Genomic DNA, 17,952 nt, shown 5'->3' with positions numbered 1-17,952 from the left:
GCCCTACACACTCAAGCACACTGACACGTCCACTCCAACTGTTTAGGCAGCCTACTGTAAGAAACTAACTCATATAAACTCCATAGCACTAAACACAAATCCATACTGTTTCCACACCAGATGGTCTCTTCCTTCAAATGTTACTTATCATTCCCAATCAGGATTTAGCTAGGTAGCGTCCTCTCTCTCTCTTTGTCCCTCTCTCCTTTTATCTATCTGTCTCTCTCTCCTTTTTTCTATCTGTCTCTCTCTGTCTCTCTCTGTCTCTCTCAGTCTCTCTCAGTCTCTGGCTGAGGATGAGCCTGTTCACCTTCTCAATTAGGCCTTGTGATTTGTCAGGGAGCTGTGACCCATGGGAAGGAAGACTAGTCCCAAAATGGAAGCTCATTTTGGGTGGAATAGTGCCGGTTTGTTTTCCTGGACACAGATTAAGACTATTCCTGGACTTAAAAGCAATTTCAAAGGAGATTCCCTATAGAGTATTTTTATGTATTTATCTGGTACAAGGCTTTATCTGGGTCCAGGAAAGCAGTCCATCAAGTTTAATAACCAAGCCCAAAAGTTTAACATTAAATTACTTACTATTAACTACCGGTGTTCGGAACAATAATTTGATTTGGTTGGTTTAAAGCTGAATTTCACACAGTAAACTGCTTACTATAACTCCTGGACCTGACTCTGAAAACGCAGTGAGGAGAAGAGTGGGAACTCCAGGTCAAAGGAAACCAGGCATCAAAGCAAGTCTTTATTGCTTCTAACAAGCCTGTAGTCAACCATCCCCGTAAAGATGCTCCTGTTGTGGTGACAGCACAGTTTCTCTACGTGAGAAGAGGTACTGCAGCATGTAATGCCAGTTTGGATGCCCAAGAGGACAGGAGAGAAAGTTAGGGCAAAGTTAGGCAGGGGCTTTAGGAAATATGGACTTCTGCATGTTCCAAGGTGTTCCAAAAGGGCTCAGGGATGAGAATGATTGGAGTGTGTCCGTCGGGGTGGAGAGAGAGCGAGAGACTGCACCAAAGCCTAGCTCAGTCTGCAGCAAGCTGGGCTCCCAAATGAATTTCCTTCCCAGAGCCCGTCAGATGTCAGTGGGACTGAGAGATGTCGGGCGCTACAATCACACTGACACGCAGTGGATGCATCCCAAATGGCACCCTATTCCCTATATAGTGCACTATTTTTGACCAGAGCCCTATGAGCGCTGGTCGATATTAGTGTATTATATAGGGAAGAGGGTGCCATATGGGATGACTCTGAGGCAGACAGGTAGGAAGCATTAGAGCAGGGGGATTTAGCCTCCTCCGGGCAAAAAGCAGCCTTCCGTAATTCACTCCTGAAAGATCCTTATCTGGGCTGCTATACCTTGCCTCCTTCCTCGTCTATGGGATCAGAGACTACATATCCCACTATCCCTGAGGTGCCAGACTATGTAACTACGTTCTTCAGTAAAAGTCACGCTGCCATCTTAAAGTTTGGTATGGATTAGTTAGAGATGGTGAATAGAGCACAGTACACATAGGAGGAGGCGATCAGACCTGGGTTCAGATAGGATTTGAAATTGTAAAAAATACTGTGAGCGTTTGCTCTTGCCTGCCAGGAGCACCAGATGGGCGGGGTTTGCCGATTTGGGACTATTCTATTGGTCCATTATGTCAGCCAAGCTCAATCAAGCTCAGATAAAGTATTTGAAATTATTTCAAATCGTTTTTGAACCAACGTCTGGAGGCAAAATGAGTGAAAGTGGAGTGTAGGGGAGGACAGCACAGTAGACAGCTCAGTGGACAGCCCAGTGGACAGCGTGGTCTGGACTTCTGATGCGTTTGATTAGCTTGGATCTGTCATGATGTTGAGATGATGAGAGTTTACGTGACAAGCTTAGAGGTCATACTGTATTCAGACCCGTCTGTGCCACTTTGATGGTTGGACAGTCACAGATATGATCTGACTCTCTCTCCTCTGACAGCTACAGAGAACCTCCAACCCTCCAGTATACAAAACAACCGTTTGATTATCAACTCTAGGAGCACACAGGAAGACACACCAAAATGTCCTTCCTCTTTGATAAATCAACAACACATTTATTCTGCTCAGATCCCTTCTCTTATTCTGGCCTCCTGTTCGCCTCCTCTGTCAAATAATGACAGTTACTATTATAGTCGTAATTACAAATGCATAAAAAAATAAAATAAAATAATTGAACAGATAGGAAATTGATCATACTATCAAACCCAATATTTAATTAGAAGCTTGAAAAAGTTCTACCTCCAGAACCGTGGATTCTGACAGTCTGATAATTGAATGAATTTGGGATTCCACAGAGTAACCAGCAGAGCACTGCATCCAATTTACAGACATTTCTCAAACTTCCCTGTGCACATTCATTTAAGTCTTGTCAGAATCCCTATATCCACGCTGCGACATCACCTCATCACTTCTTTCCCCGCTTCTATGAACGCCTGTCATCAAATCACAGCTTGATAGAATTAAATCAATGACACATTTCTCTTTCACCTCGTTTGCGACGGCTGGGAGACTGGAGAGTGTGTCACTTCTAGCGAAGGGCATTCTCGTCTTACATTTACATCTTGGTAATTTAGCAGACGCTCTTATCCAGAGCGATTTACATTCAGTGCATTCAACAACCACATATCACAGTCATTGCTAGTAAAACCTTCCTTTAAAAAAGCAGCTATCGGTAAAATCTGTGCTAATTTGAAAAGCTATTAAAGAGAAACTGTGCAATTTGACCTGCAACGCACCATGTGGATGCAGCAGGCTTTTGCTTCAGCCCAAGCAGTAACACAAACTGATTCAACTAATAATATTCTTCAATCAAGAAACCACAGTTTCTCCCATTGGTTTCAATAAAGTCCATAGGGTTGGAGAACTAGGTGTGGTCCAGAAACACAAGTAACGCTACCAAAGGTACAGATCCAGGATCAGCTTCCCCTCCCCCAATCCTAGCCTTAACCATTAGTGGCGAAAACGCAATAATGATCCAAGATCAGCATCTAGGGGAAACTTCACCCTCCTCCACAAGTAACCCAAATAGATGGGATGAAGCCCTCACCTGTCTGCGTCCCCGTGCACCTCCTTTACCACCCTCTGGGTGACCTCTAGCGACGCGGTCAGGTCAGGGGCGCGACCGATGTTCCGCGAGTATAGGTGAAGACCACCGTCTGTAAGGTACCTACAAAGAAGAAACTAAATCACTAAGCTGGGTTGTGTTTGCGAGTGTGTGTGTCGGGAGTGTGTGTGTGTGTGTGTGTGTGTGCACACATTTGCAGGGTTGTAATCAGATACAGCTGATAGGACATGAAAGCACATTAGGTTTAAGCTAATTAGGATCATAATTCAGCTAATCACTTTTTCATCCCTAGGTGCTATAACATTTAACGCTCAGAGATTTGCCCCTACAGTAACCTAATCATAGTTAATGTGGATGGTTCGTGTGGTGTTCAATAAATCAATTTCCTACATGAACAAATAGGATGGGAGAACTAATGCAGAGATGCGTCCCAAATGGCACCCCATTCCTTTTATAGTGCACTACTTTTTACCAGAGCCCTATGAGGCCTGTTTAAAAGTAGTGCACTATATAGGGAATAAGGTGCCATCTGGGACGCAGATCATGTGGGTGTTGGGGAAGTGCACTTATCAGTGTTCACAGAGGAAGGTTAACAGCTAACACAGTGATGTACAATAGATCTGGGGCTATTCTCTCTCATTGAGCGATGTGTCAGCCAGTGCACTATTGAGAGTTGCTATGGAATGTATGGTGAATTCCTCCCGTCGCAGCACAATAAATGTGTGAATGCCACAAATTCATTGCCCCTCATATGTTCTCCTGTCTCACCATTCCAGTTGGAAGAATCGCGAAGGCCTTTGGCAATAACTGTGATATGTTTTCCCAATAACAGGACTGACCCTGAATGTGTGTGTGTCTGGGGGTGTTGGGAGAAGCAGAAGACACATTTACGTTCTAACCAACGTACAATAAAATATCTATTATATTCTGTCTATGGCGTAGTCGCTTACCCACTGGTGATGTCATCTGTCCTGACGTTCTTCCCCAGGATGTCTCCGTCGCTCATGTACCCCGCCACGTCCATCTCCAGCATCCCCTCCGGCCCTCCTCCCTTCTCCCCCTGCTCGGCCCCTCTCGCCCCTGACGTCGCTGCTCGCCTCATGGGGGCACTGTACACAAACCTGGAGGAGTCAGAGTGACCGTACCGCCCCGTGGCGCCACCTGTGCTGCCGCCTGTCCGAGGTGGTGTGACCGTGGTGTAGGTACTGGGCATAGAAGGGGCGTCGCCGGCTTGTAGGCGGGGGCTTGGGGCTGATTGGCCGAGGCGCCAGGAGGTCATGGGAGCGGAGCGACTGGTGAGGCTCCGCCCGTTGACCTCTGTGGTCACCGTGCTGTCGAAGGTCGTCTCCAAGGTGCTGAAGGGGGCAGAGAGTTGGAGAGAGAGAGAAAGAGAGGGGGGAGAGCGAGAGAGAGGGAGAGAGAGAAAGACAGAGGGGAGAGAGAGAGCGCGTGAGAGAGAGAGGAAAGAGAGAGAGAGAGAGAGAGAGAGAGAGAGAGAGAGAGAGGGGAAAAGAGGGAGAGAGAGAGAGAGAGGGAGCGAGAGACAGAGAGACAGAGAGAGAGAGAGAGAGAGAGAGAGAGAGAGAGAGAGAGAGAGAGAGAGAGAGAGACAAAGAGAGAGAGAGAGAGAGAGAGAAATTAGGAAAGTGTAGGGACAGATCAGCTCAGCCCCCTGGCACGGCCACAGAGAGGATTTGAGCAGAGAGATCAATACCTTCAGCTCTGCTGACACTTTACATTATACAGCAAATAATCTCAATCTTTCCACCAGGGTGAGCTCTGGGGTGAAATGCAAAACTGATCCAAGATCAGCATCTACGGTCAAGGTGTCAGGAGTTTAGTTTGGAGAGACCCTGTTGAATGACCATATGGTGAACCCATAGCCAGCTAAACACACAGACCCAAATGTCCACTCCCTAAAATATGTTGCTATTATCATTGTTGTATGAAGGATAAATTGCTCAGGCAGAAAGATTGGTAGTGTTGTTGCAACCAAGCAGTTTCCCTAAAATGTATGTGTGTGTGTGTGTAGCCTGCTATCTCATAGCCTGACCTTCTTAAAGTGCTGTTTTAAAGGGATAGCTCACTCAAACAATATGCACCACGAATAATCACAGTTTTTGCTCGGTACTGAAAGTGCTCTATCGCACACGCAAACACACACACACACACACACACACACACACACACACACACACACACACACACACACACACACACACACACACACACACACAGCAGTGCCCTGCTTGAGCTCTCTCTGGTGGAAAGATAACTACATTACACTCATGTCTGGAGGTCAACTCCATCATTGGTGGATAATCCACAAATATCAATGTCCTAAAATCTAGATGTTCCAATAAATTCCATCCTTTTCACACTATGGCTGTATATATCTCATGATTTATAAAACAGGATTCACAGAAAGAAATTATTTTGATAGATAACATGATTTAAAGAGATTAAAACTGTATCTAACAAGAGCCAATTTAAAGATGCTGAGAGGATAACAACTCTGATAATAAGATGGTTTGTGATGATCATTAGGGACTGATCCATCTTTAACCACTGTCTAACACTGAGACTGATCCATCTTTAACCACTGTCTAACACTGAGACTGATCCATCTTTAACCACTGTCTAACACTGAGAATGATCCCTCTTTAACCACTGTCTAACACTGAGACTGATCCATCTTTAACCACTGTCTAACACTGAGACTGTTCCATCTTTAACCACTGTCTAACACTGAGACTGATCCATCTTTAACCACTGTCTAACACCGAGACTGATCCATCTTTAACCAATGTCTAACACTGAGACTGATCCATCTTTAACCACTGTCTAACACTGAGACTGATCCCTCTTTAACCACTGTCTAACACTGAGACTGATCCAATTTTAACCACTGTGTAACACTGAGACTGATTCATCGTTAACCACTGTCTAACACTGAGACTGATCCATCTTTAACCACTGTCTAACACTGAGACTGATCCATCTTTAACCACTGTCTAACACTGAGACTGATCCATCTATAACCACTGTCTAACACTGAGACTGGATCCATCTTTAACCACTGTCCTAACACTGAAACTGATCCATCTTTAACCACTGTCTAACACTGAGACTGATCCATCTTTAACCACTGTCTAACACTGAGACTGATTCATCTATTACCACTGTCTAACACTGAGACTGATCCCTCTTTAACCACTGTCTAACACTGAGACTGATCCATCTTTAACCACTGTCTAACACTGAGACTGATCCATCTTTAACCACTGTCTAACACTGAGACTGATTCATCTATTACCACTGTCTAACACTGAGACTGATCCATCTTTAACCACTGTCCTAACACTGAAACTGATCCATCTTTAACCACTGTCTAACACTGAGACTGATCCCTCTTTAACCACTGTCTAACACTGAGACTGATTCATCTCTTACCACTGTCTAACACTGAGACTGATCCCTCTTTAACCACTGTCTAACACTGAGACTGATTCATCTCTTACCACTGTCTAACACTGAGACTGATCCATCTTTAACCACTGTCTAACACTGAGACTGGTCCATCTTTAACCACTGTCTAACACTGAGACTGATCCATCTTTAACCACTGTCTAACACTGAGACTGATCCATCTTTAACCACTGTCTAACACTGAGACTGATCCATCTTTAACCCCTGTCTAACACTGAGACTGGTCCATCTTTAACCACTGTCTAACACTGAGACTGATCCCTCTTTACCACTGTCTAACACTGAGACTGATTCATCTCTTACCACTGTCTAACACTGAGACTGATCCATCTTTAACCACTGTCTAACACTGAGACTGATCCATCTTTAACCACTGTCTAACACTGAGACTGATCCCTCTTTAACCACTGTCTAACACTGAGACTGATCCATCTTTAACCACTGTCTAACATTGAGACTGATCCCTCTTTAACCACTGTCTAACACTGAGACTGATTCATCTATTACCACTGTCTAACACTGAGACTGATCCATTTAACCACTGTCCAACACTGAGACTGATCCATCTTTAACCACTGTCTAACACTGAGACTGATCCCTCTTTAACCACTGTCTAACACTGAGACTGATTCATCTATTACCACTGTCTAACACTGAGACTGATCCCTCTTTAACCACTGTCTAACACTGAGACTGATTCATCTTTAACCACTGTCTAACACTGAGACTGATTCATCTATTACCACTGTCTAACACTGAGACTGATTAATCTTTAACCACTGTCTAACACTGAGACTGATTCATCTATTACCACTGTCTAACACTGAGACTGATCCATTTTTAACCACTGTCTAACACTGAAACTGATCCATCTTTAACCACTGTCTAACACTGAGACTGATTCATCTATTACCACTGTCTAACACTGAGACCGATCCATCTTTAACCACTGTCTAACACTGAGACTGATCCATCTTTAACCACTGTCTAACACTGAGACTGATCCATCTTTAACCACTGTCTAACACTGAGACTGATCCATCTTTAACCACTGTCTAACACTGAGACTGATCCATCTTTAACCACTGTCTAACACTGACAATGATCCATATTTAACCACTGTCTAACACTGAGACTGATCCATATTTAACCACTGTCTAACACTGAGACTGATCCATCTTTAACCACTGGGGATGTGTGAGGTGACAACCACGTGAGTGTGTGTGTGAGGTTGTGTGTGTGTGAGGTTGTGTGTGTGTGAGAGGTTGTGTGTGTGTGTGCTATCAGGGGGCTGTCAGAGGCTGCAGCCATGTGACCCTAGCCGGGGAGGGAGGTAGCTAGAGATGTCACAACCACAGTCACTCTGCATCACCATTAACCCCCGATCAACACCCGCTGAATTCTCCCCTTGGACACACACACACACACACACACACACACACACACACACACACAAAGCGTCAGTAGCAGACGACAGTGATGGTAACGTTACAGCAGTGTGTCTCTATGGAACAATAGGTTTCTGCAGTATGTGGACAGAGAGAGAGAGATAAGGAGAATGGATGTGTGTGTGTGTTTGGAGGAGGGAGGAGAGCTGTGACTGTAGCGTTCCAGCCCTGGTTGCCAGATCCTGATCAGGTATCCTCCATAGTGTTTGAGATAACCTGCTGCGGCGTACCACTGAGCAGGTGTGTTTGATTATTCCTGTGCCAGTGCTGTGTGCTGTGTGCAGGCAGGGTGTGGGAGCCCCACTGTCAGAGGATCACCACTGCCCCCTATGTCACATGTTGGTACTGCAGCTCCAATAATGTAGTCTGAAGCGATTCTCTAAAGATCTGTTTATACCTGGCGGTAACATGGGTCATGTGTCCTGATCTTATCCACATCCTGATTGTGTTTACACATGGTATTAAAATATGTCTCATATCCGTCCACTGTGTCCGCATTGTGACCAGATTCCCTGCAGGCAAATTATTTCACAGCTATTCTTTCAAAAATACTATTTATTTATTTTAAGACACATATTGATGGCATAAGTCAATGGTGCCAGCTGTCAATGATTCAAATGTTTTCACTGTCCAGAACCATCTACACTAAAATAAGACACAATGCATACCTGAATACCTCCTGAAGTGACCTATATCAGTGGCTAGGTGGGGCCTGAATACCTCCTGAACAGATCTATATCAGTGGCTAGGTGGAGAGGCTAGTGGGGGATGGGGCCCAGGGCATGAGTCAGTCCACATACAGTAGCAGGTGACAGATCCCTCAGATCCCCATGTATCTAATACACACACACACACACACACACACACACACAGAAACACACGCACGCACACACACTGTACACACACACGCACCACATCCTGTCTCCTGGTACCCTGCATCCTCTAGGAAGGTGGAAGGCTGATACGGTCTCATCACAGAGACTAACCCACAGTATAAGAGCGGCCCTGTTCCTCTCCAAACCCAGAAATCAATAGTCAGGATGAAACGGGGAGGAAACAGCACAGGAAGAATGTGTGTGTGTGTGTGTGTGGGGGGGGGGGGCTTGATGTGTATATCCACATTTACAGAGAATCTTGTTTTTCCATTGTTGACCTGGAGTGCGGTGGTTAAGGTAATATGAAGGACAGCAGTATAATGTATCTTCCTGTTTGGAGTCTGCACTGCATGGAGATGGATGGGAGCATTTCATTCAATAGGTCTGCATTGGTTGCCGGTGGTTGTAATGTATGCGGGTAATAAGGTAGAGCTGTATGTGCAGTGGGCGCCCAGGTTGACAGGTGTTACAGATCGATTGGTTTCAACCACTGATGGCGTGAAGGTAATGAGTTTAGCTTGTGCAAGTCTACGTCCCAAATGGTACCCTATTCCCTACACAGTGCACAGGGCTCTGGTCAAAGTAGTGCACTATAGGGAATAGGGTACCATTTGAGACACAGCCTAAGCCTGCATCTGTGAGAAATCACATGCTTTCCTCTGCATGGTATATCTGCCCAGCAGATATCCCAACATCGTATAGTTATGAATAATTGGCTCTCCCTATAACGCTGTAAACACCAATTAAACAAACTAGACCTGGTGAAGCTATTACATTTTAAATGTCATCCGAGGCGTCAGAATCCCCTGGGACTCATACACAGCTACAGTGGAAAGGGATTTTGGAGCAATTCTTCTTTGTTTGCAATCTCGTGAATCGCCCTTGAAGACACAGCATCTTTTTATAATGTGGAAAATATATTTATCTTAAAATGTCAATCAGTAGATGGGTTATAACAGAGAATCTCATCACGCGGACATGGTCGGATCTAGTGTGGAGATTTAAATGGGTTATCTCTGTTTCAACAGAGTAACCATCACGCAGCAGGTTTCCTTTAATAAACATATACATGGGTTATAACAGAGAAACCATCACGCAGACAGGTCCTTTAAATTCCTATACTATTCCTGACAGGATATCAGACTGATGACAAACACAGCCTCCCTATTGGCTGGACCAGTTGCCCATGGAGTGCGCACGCAAGGGAAATGAAGCTCCAGTCACTGTGGACCGGTTCTTCTTTGCAGCAGTGATTAATTACAATGGAGGTGAAAAACCTTCACCCCGATTCGCTCTTCACGGCTATTTCTGTGTGTGAAAGACCTTTTAATGTCTTGTCCATTCTCTAGTTACGAGCCCCATTGGAGTTCCTGACTGATACCCTCACTCTATTTACACACACACATACTGTAGCAGACAGACTGACGGATGGGCAGGCAGGCGGGCAGACGGGCAGACAGACGGGCAGACAGGCGGGCAGACAGGTGGGCAGACAGGGAGACAGATGGGCAGACAAGGAGACAGACGGGCAGACAGGCGGGCAGACGGGCAGACAGACGGGCAGACAGGCGGGCAGACGGGCGGGCAGACAGGCGGGCAGACGGGCAGGCAGGTTTCTACATGGCTGATGTTGAGGGTTTGATAATCCTTCATGTTCCATGCTGGGTGTCCTCTCCTCATCACATCTCTAAGTGTCTGAATGGAATAACGGCAGTGGCCCCTGGGGTTCGAGATAAACAATGGCGCTTTATTGATCTGCGGCGCCGCGCTCCTTTGGGGAGGCGGTGAGGGAACACGCGCTGCCATCTGTCACGGCTGTCCGCCGCCTTGCCACCATTTTCCCCACAAATGGGTCAGAAATATCAGAACAATCCATTAGAGTACAGTACAGTCCAGAGCCATGACAGGGACACATGATCATCATTATGGCTCATCTGAGATCAGCCAAGACATATTTTTTCACATTCCTTTAATGCGAACAGGCTGCTGTCGTGACGGACCAGACATGATAGGTTTTGGTTTTCTGTCCCCCTCGAACACCATCAAAGTCTGCCAGTAGATTGCAGGTTGACTTGATTAGAATATCTATGAAACTTCAAGGGAGATATGGTAATTGCGGGAATATCATAAAGAGTTTTGAGACTTCTGAGATATGGTATCTGTCCTTCATATTCTGATAAAATAGACTTCCAGTCAGTTTAAAACCCTGAAAACATCAGGATTTCAAAATAATAATTGACATATTGTATTAGCTGACGACCTGATATAATTATAATAATGTCAACTTTAGATTGAGGGACTGCAGAGAATGAAAAACATGAACATGTAACTGTATGAGGTCAACGTGTCGTGCACACCCACCAGGGTTGGGGTCAATTCTATTTCAATTCCAGTCAATTCAGAAAGTAAACCAAATCCAATTCCAATTCCAAATTGTCTTAATTGAAAAGCATTTAAGAGAATTGGAATTTCAGTGTACTTCCTGAATTGTCTGGAATTGAAATGGAATTGACCCCAACCCTGACCCCCACAGTGGATTTTCCCGAGCCCCTTGCTCACCTGTGACTGATCTGCGTCCCCCGCAGACTGGACATGGTCTCCTCCAGGTTCTGCCGTAGGTCGGCAATGTTCTTCACTGTCCGCATGCGTCTCGTCTCGGGGTCTTCCCCTGTAATGCACAGAGAAGGGGTTTATGAGAGATGTTGGGCTCCGTGGTGAAGTTTCCCCTAAGTACAGATCTGGGATCAGCTTCCCCTGTCCCAATTCTAACCTTAACTATTATGGGGAAAAAGCAAAAACTGACCCAAGATCAGCGTCTAGGGGCAACTTCATGCTACACCAGATGTGGGCTCCTGTAACATTCTGTTTCCTCAAGACGCCACCATACATCGGCATCACCAACATCAGGACCCAAACCATGACAACGCACTCTGACAGGTAGCATTGGTACACATTCCAAGATGCTGGGCCGACAGTTTGAACCCGTCTCAGCTGTCAGGACGGAATTGTCAACTAAACATATTTTGTTGTGGAAAATGGACATTTCTGCAGTCCTGCCACTCTCCATCTGTAAGCTATAACATATATTTTGCCTCAACAGCTAAATCTCAGATAGCTTTTCAATCTTAGTCAACCCCATCCAAATCCATTTAATCTCAGTCCAGGATCTTTCCCCTGATTCCAGTTCAGCTCTGAATGTAACCACTTCATATGTTTCATATCCTTACATTAGTTATATATAAGACTCATTCACAGTGAAGTACCAGTCGCAGTGAAGTGGCAGTTGCAGTACATTAAGCCCATTCTGTTGCAGTACATTAAGCCCATTCTATTGCAGTACATTAAGCCCATTCTATTGCAGTACATTAAGCCCATTCTATTGCAGTACATTAAGCCCATTATATTGCAGTAGATTAAGCCCATTCTATTGCAGTACATTAAGACCATTATTTTACAGTACATTAAGCCCATTCTATTGCAGTACATTAATCCCATTATATTGTTATATGCCATTTAGCAGACACTTTTATCCAAAGCGACTTACAGTCATGCGTGCATAAATGTTTGTGTATGGGTGGTCCCGGGGATCGAACCCACTACCTTGGCGTTACAAGTGCAGTGCTCTAACAGCTGAGCTACAGAGGACAACATTAAGTCCATTCTATTGCAGTACATTAAGCCCATTCTATTGCAGTACATTACGCCCATTCTATTGCAGTACATTCAGCCCATTCTATCGATATTTTTACATTAGTACATTCTATTGCAGACGCTCTTACCAGAGCGCATACAGTTAGTGAGTGCAGTACATTTTCATACTGGCCCTCTGTTGCACATCACCCACTATCGTTCCATTCTACTGCGTATATTAAGCCCATTCTATTGCAGTACATTAAGCCTATTCTATTGCAGTACATTAAGTCCATTCTATTGCAGTACATTAAGCCCATTCTATTGCAGTACATTAAGTCCAATCTATTGCAGTACATTAAGCCCATTCTAAAGGGGCAGACTCAGGAAGCTACTAATAAGCAGTAGAGTGCTACAGTACTTGTAGTCTTCGTTCCAAATGGCACCCTATTCCCTATACAGTGCACTACTTTTGACCAGAGCCCTATGGGCCATGGTCTAAAGGAAATGCACTGTATAGGGAAAAGGGTGCCATTTGGAATGTACCCGTAGCAGTGTCTTCCCACAGACACAGTCGTAGACACAACAGCTGTGGTAAGACACTACAGTGCTATAGGCCAAGGGCAAGGCCCCACAGATCTGCCTGCCTAGTCCAATTAGGCCTGGCTACGCTCCAGTCATCATCGCTTCTGTCAGCGGACACCATGGGCTGGTAATTAACATGAGTTGTGGGAGACCCAAAATGGATGCCAGTCACAGCAGTTTCCGGTTTCAAGGCACTACAAAAAAAAAGCTGTCTCCTCAAAGGAGCGTTGCGGAATGAGTCAGCACACGCATCTAATGAGGGAATAACAGAATGTGTCAGTGTTGCTGATAAAGTTTTCATGATTTTTCTATTTCACATTGGAATGTTGTAACCACGCCAACACAGGGCGTTTAAAATGGCTTGTCATATTCATTTGTGTTGAACTATAGATTTTACTCACTAAACAGTCAACAAGCGCTTAACATTTAGAGAATGAATATACACCACACAAGCTGAATATTAAGTTATTGTTTGGTACATCACCCCAACATACAACACAGAGTGAATGTTTTCATAGTGTTTTATCGTACCCACATAGCTAGTACAGAGTCCATCAAACTCTGTCACCAACCTTCAAGGCTGACCTGATTTTGGAAGAGCTGCTGAGCGGCACCTCAAAACTGTGTTAATGCATCTCTGCTTCTGTCAAGAAGAATGATACAGCTTACGCACACGCACACGCACACGAACGCACACGCACACTCTCTCCGAGGGTGTCTCAGGGGGAGCTGGGATTGGCAAAAAACACATTTCCATTTCACCCATGCATATTAATACACACTGGTACATGTGTGAACCAGGACAAATATAAGCACCCACCTAATGATTTATTATATACACACACAGCTATGTCTTACTATACCCCTAACCTTAACCCTAACCCCTAACCCTAACCCCTAACCCTTACCCTAACCCTAACCCCTAACCCCTAAGCCTAAAATAGCCTTTTTTACACGTGAGGACCGGCAAAATGTCCTCACAATGTCCTCACTTCTCTGAATTTTAGTTGGTTTACTATTCTTGTGAGGACTTTTGGTACTCACAGGTACAGTAAAACGTGTACACACACACACCATTTTTAACTATTTCACCCTGACCTCATAGACGTGCGTCCGGTTCAGTAATTCAGTAGAACAGCATTTTACTTCCTGTCTGAATCAGTCCTTTCAGGGAGGCTGTTAAGATCTGAGGAGGGACCAAGCCCAGGCAGCATCCCTTAACCCCGAGCCACGGGGCGGCCAATCTATACCTCGCTAAGCCGTCTACGGTTTCAGACTTAAAAGGAAACACAAAAGAGCTGGACAGCCTTCTATAATGGACTCAATAGGACAGCCTTGTATAATGGACTCAATAGGACAGCCTTCTATAATGGACTCAATAGGACAGCCTTGTATAATGGACTTAATAGGACAGTCTTGTATAATGGACTCAATAGGACAGCCTTGTATAATGGACTCAATAGGACAGCCTTGTATAATGGACTTAATAGGACAGCCTTGTATAATGGACTTAATAGGACAGTCTTGTATAATGGACTCAATAGGACAGTCTTGTATAATGGACTCAATAGGACAGCCTTGTATAATGGACTCAATAGGACAGTCTTGTATAATGGACTCAATAGGACAGCCTTGTATAATGGACTTAATAGGACAGCCTTGTATAATGGACTCAATAGGACAGCCTTGTATAATGGACTCAATGGGACAGCCTTGTATAATGGACTTAATAGGACATCGAATGGCTTTTAGAGCCCTTTAATTTGACTTTTTGTGTGTCTCACTGTCAGCTGAAAGGATGAAGAGAGAGATAGAGAGAGAGAGAGAGAGAGAGAGAGAGAGAGAGAGAGAGAGAGAGAGAGAGAGAGAGATGATATATGGGACCCATTTCTGCTAAATATCAATCTTTCCCACCCCTCCCCTACACTATCTATCTCCCCACGTCGAAAAACCCTCCTTCCCCTCTTCCTTCCATCATCTCCACACAGAGAGAGAGAGAGAGAGAGAGAGAGAGAGAGAGAGAGAGAAGAGAGGAGGAATGGTCATATCATGTCTGTGTGGGTGGGTGTGGCAAGGTGGTCTGAGAGACAGACTCAAAACTGCCAGAAATCTTCAAACCCTCCCCTACCTCCATCCCCCCAGCTCCATCCCCCCTCGCTGACAAAGATGAAATGTCGGTCCAATTATAAAGGGACACAAACAGGGTTGGCCCTGGGGGGGATAGGGTGCTATTTAGGATGCAGACATGCTCCCAGTGAGTTAGCTGCAGGGAGTGATTCATAGAGCGCTAATGGAGTGGAGCATTCACCTAAAGCAGAGTGCTGCTCTGTATATCACACAATCACTCACTACCATCACTCACCACCATCACTCACTACCAGCACTCACCACCATCACTCACTACCATCACTCACTACCATCACCCACACCATCACTCACTACCATCACTCACTACCATTACTCCCCACCCACCACCACCACCACTCACCACCATCACTCACCACTACCACCACTCACCACCCACTCACCACCCACTCACCACCCACTCACCACCCACCCACCACCACCACCATCATCCACCATTCCCCATAGGCAAACCCAACAGGCAATACGTACCATTCATTTTACACTCACAGGTGGTCAGATGAGATTTTGGGTGAAAGGTAATAATATTGACGGAGAAACAAGTGTGAAGTATGTAAACATGAATAATTTGGTATTTGCCACTAATAAAACGGTTGTTAAAAGTTCTACTATTGATGGCGTTATTAAATCAGATTGTAAAAAAAGAAATAGGTGTTAAGAGAGAGGAAATGTTTTGGTCTTAGATTCCTCCCGCACCGTGTTCACTGGAAATCTAGAGATGAATAATATTATTTGCATATAAATGATATGAATGTTTGTGTAACAAAAGCCGTGAACCTAAGGGCTCATTCTAGACTGTTTATGACGGGGGAAATATAGCTGGAAGCACCACTTGACAATGTACTACCAGGGGGAGATGATCTCAGCCTCAGCCAGATGCATCGCTGTTCAAGTCCCTGTTGAGCAGAACAATCATGTTACAATGCAGCGACTGCACCGCAAGCCACAGGTTGACACACACAAATATGAACACACACACACACAAGCATTTACAAACAGATGCGCATACACACACATGCACGTGCACACACACACACACGCACGTGCACACACACACACACACACACACACACACACACACACACACACACACACACACACACACACACACACACCCATCACCACCACAGGCCACAGGTTCAGCATCTGCCTAGTATCACTCTCCCTCTCTTCAATAATGTATGTTCTCTTTTGCTCGAGGCCCGCACCTCTACCGGAGAGAGTGAATACTACTCCTTGCTCCACACATCCTAATGAGACCAGCTAACACCATGTCTCACAAAACACACGAGGGTCTCGGCAAGCCTCGCTCGCACGCACCAAACTCTGAATATGCCTTTGTGCAGAGAATGTCAACTCAAATCATTCAAACCCATTTCCATTGTCACCCACACCCCTCTGTGTTAGATAGCATGTGTCAACTCTCTGCAGCTTGCTGCAGACACGCCTGAGAGGGAGGAAACACTGTGTCCAGAGTGTTATGAGTTCTCCCAGCTAAAACCCTTCCTAACAGGCAGTACAGCACCGAGCTGCTTGTTAAACCACATCCAATACGTCGCTCCCTGAGGCAAAACCCTGAGCTGCCGTATTGTCCTATACTGCAGCTGGGCAGGCTGAGCACTTTAATGGCAGCTTTGTGTGTAAATGTGCTTTAGGAGGGACTGTAACTACCTGGATAGATCACACAGACAGGGATAGTAGGGTATGGATGGATCACTGTCACTGTTGTATTCACAGGCAGTGAGGGAGCTCGTACGCTGCAGCTGGCAGCAGTACTGGTATCTCTTCAAGAATGGGAGAATTTTGGGCTGGGCTTTTTCAGTGCAATATGAACTATTGCTACTACAGTGATACCACAATGAGTATTTATGTTACTACTATTACTACTACAGTAATACCACAATGAGTATTTATGTTACTACTATTACTACTACAATAATACCACAATGAGTATTTATGTTACTACTATTACTACTACAATAATACCACAATGAGTATTTATGTTACTGCTATTGCTACTACAGTGATACCACAATGAGTATTTATGTTACTACGATTACTACTACAATAATACCACAATGAGTATTTATGTTACTACTATTACTACTACAATAATACCACAATGAGTATTTATGTTACTACTATTACTACTACAGTGAGACCACAATGAGTATTTATGTTACTGCTATTGCTACTACAGTGAGACCACAATGAGTATTTATGTTACTACTGTTACTACCAGTGTTTCTACTATTACCAAACTGATTACTTATGTTACCACTACGTCTACCTCTGCTAATAATACGACCACTACCACACTGCAACTATCCCTCCCTTTGCCTGACACTACTACCCAAGCTTCAGTTCATCACCATTATTTCTAGCATGTATCATTTAGTCAGCATCACTACCAGAACAGCAGCTCCACATCCATCTGTACATCCATTTAGTCAGCAGCACTACCCTGGCTATGGTGTGTGTGTGGGTGGGTGTGTGTGTGTGTGTGTGTTACGGTGTGAGAGTGTGTGTGTGACTTACAGCGTGGGTGTGTGTGCAGCACCTGCTCCAGGTCACCCAGCATGGTGAGGATCACCTCCTTGTCTAGCTGAGCCGTGCCCTCACGGGCGCCCCCCTCCGCCTCCTCCTCCGCCCAGTACCCCCTCTCCCTGCCACCCTGGCCCCCGACCCTAGTGCC

The 17,952-nt window shown here is 45.0% G+C and overlaps 1 protein-coding gene across 1 annotated transcript in view; it reads right to left on the bottom strand.

Annotated features, from left to right (window-relative positions):
* Positions 1-2,962: 2,962 nt before the first annotated feature.
* The window catches only part of LOC123481773 (neuron navigator 3-like), a 140,418-nt gene continuing 125,428 nt past the window's right edge, over positions 2,963-17,952 (bottom strand). Inside the window, exons 10-12 of the mRNA XM_045206780.1 lie at positions 11,457-11,565; positions 4,036-4,440; positions 2,963-3,187 (exon numbers count right to left, since the gene is read on the bottom strand). Of these exons, the coding sequence (XP_045062715.1) occupies positions 3,064-3,187; positions 4,036-4,440; positions 11,457-11,565 (638 nt within the window). The 3' untranslated portion in view covers positions 2,963-3,063. The remainder of the gene's footprint in view (positions 3,188-4,035; positions 4,441-11,456; positions 11,566-17,952) is intronic.

The sequence above is a fragment of the Coregonus clupeaformis genome, chromosome 23 (genome assembly GCF_020615455.1).
Source record: "Coregonus clupeaformis isolate EN_2021a chromosome 23, ASM2061545v1, whole genome shotgun sequence".
NCBI classification, from domain to species: Eukaryota; Metazoa; Chordata; class Actinopteri; order Salmoniformes; family Salmonidae; genus Coregonus; species Coregonus clupeaformis.
This window is presented reverse-complemented; position numbering and strand designations above follow the sequence as displayed.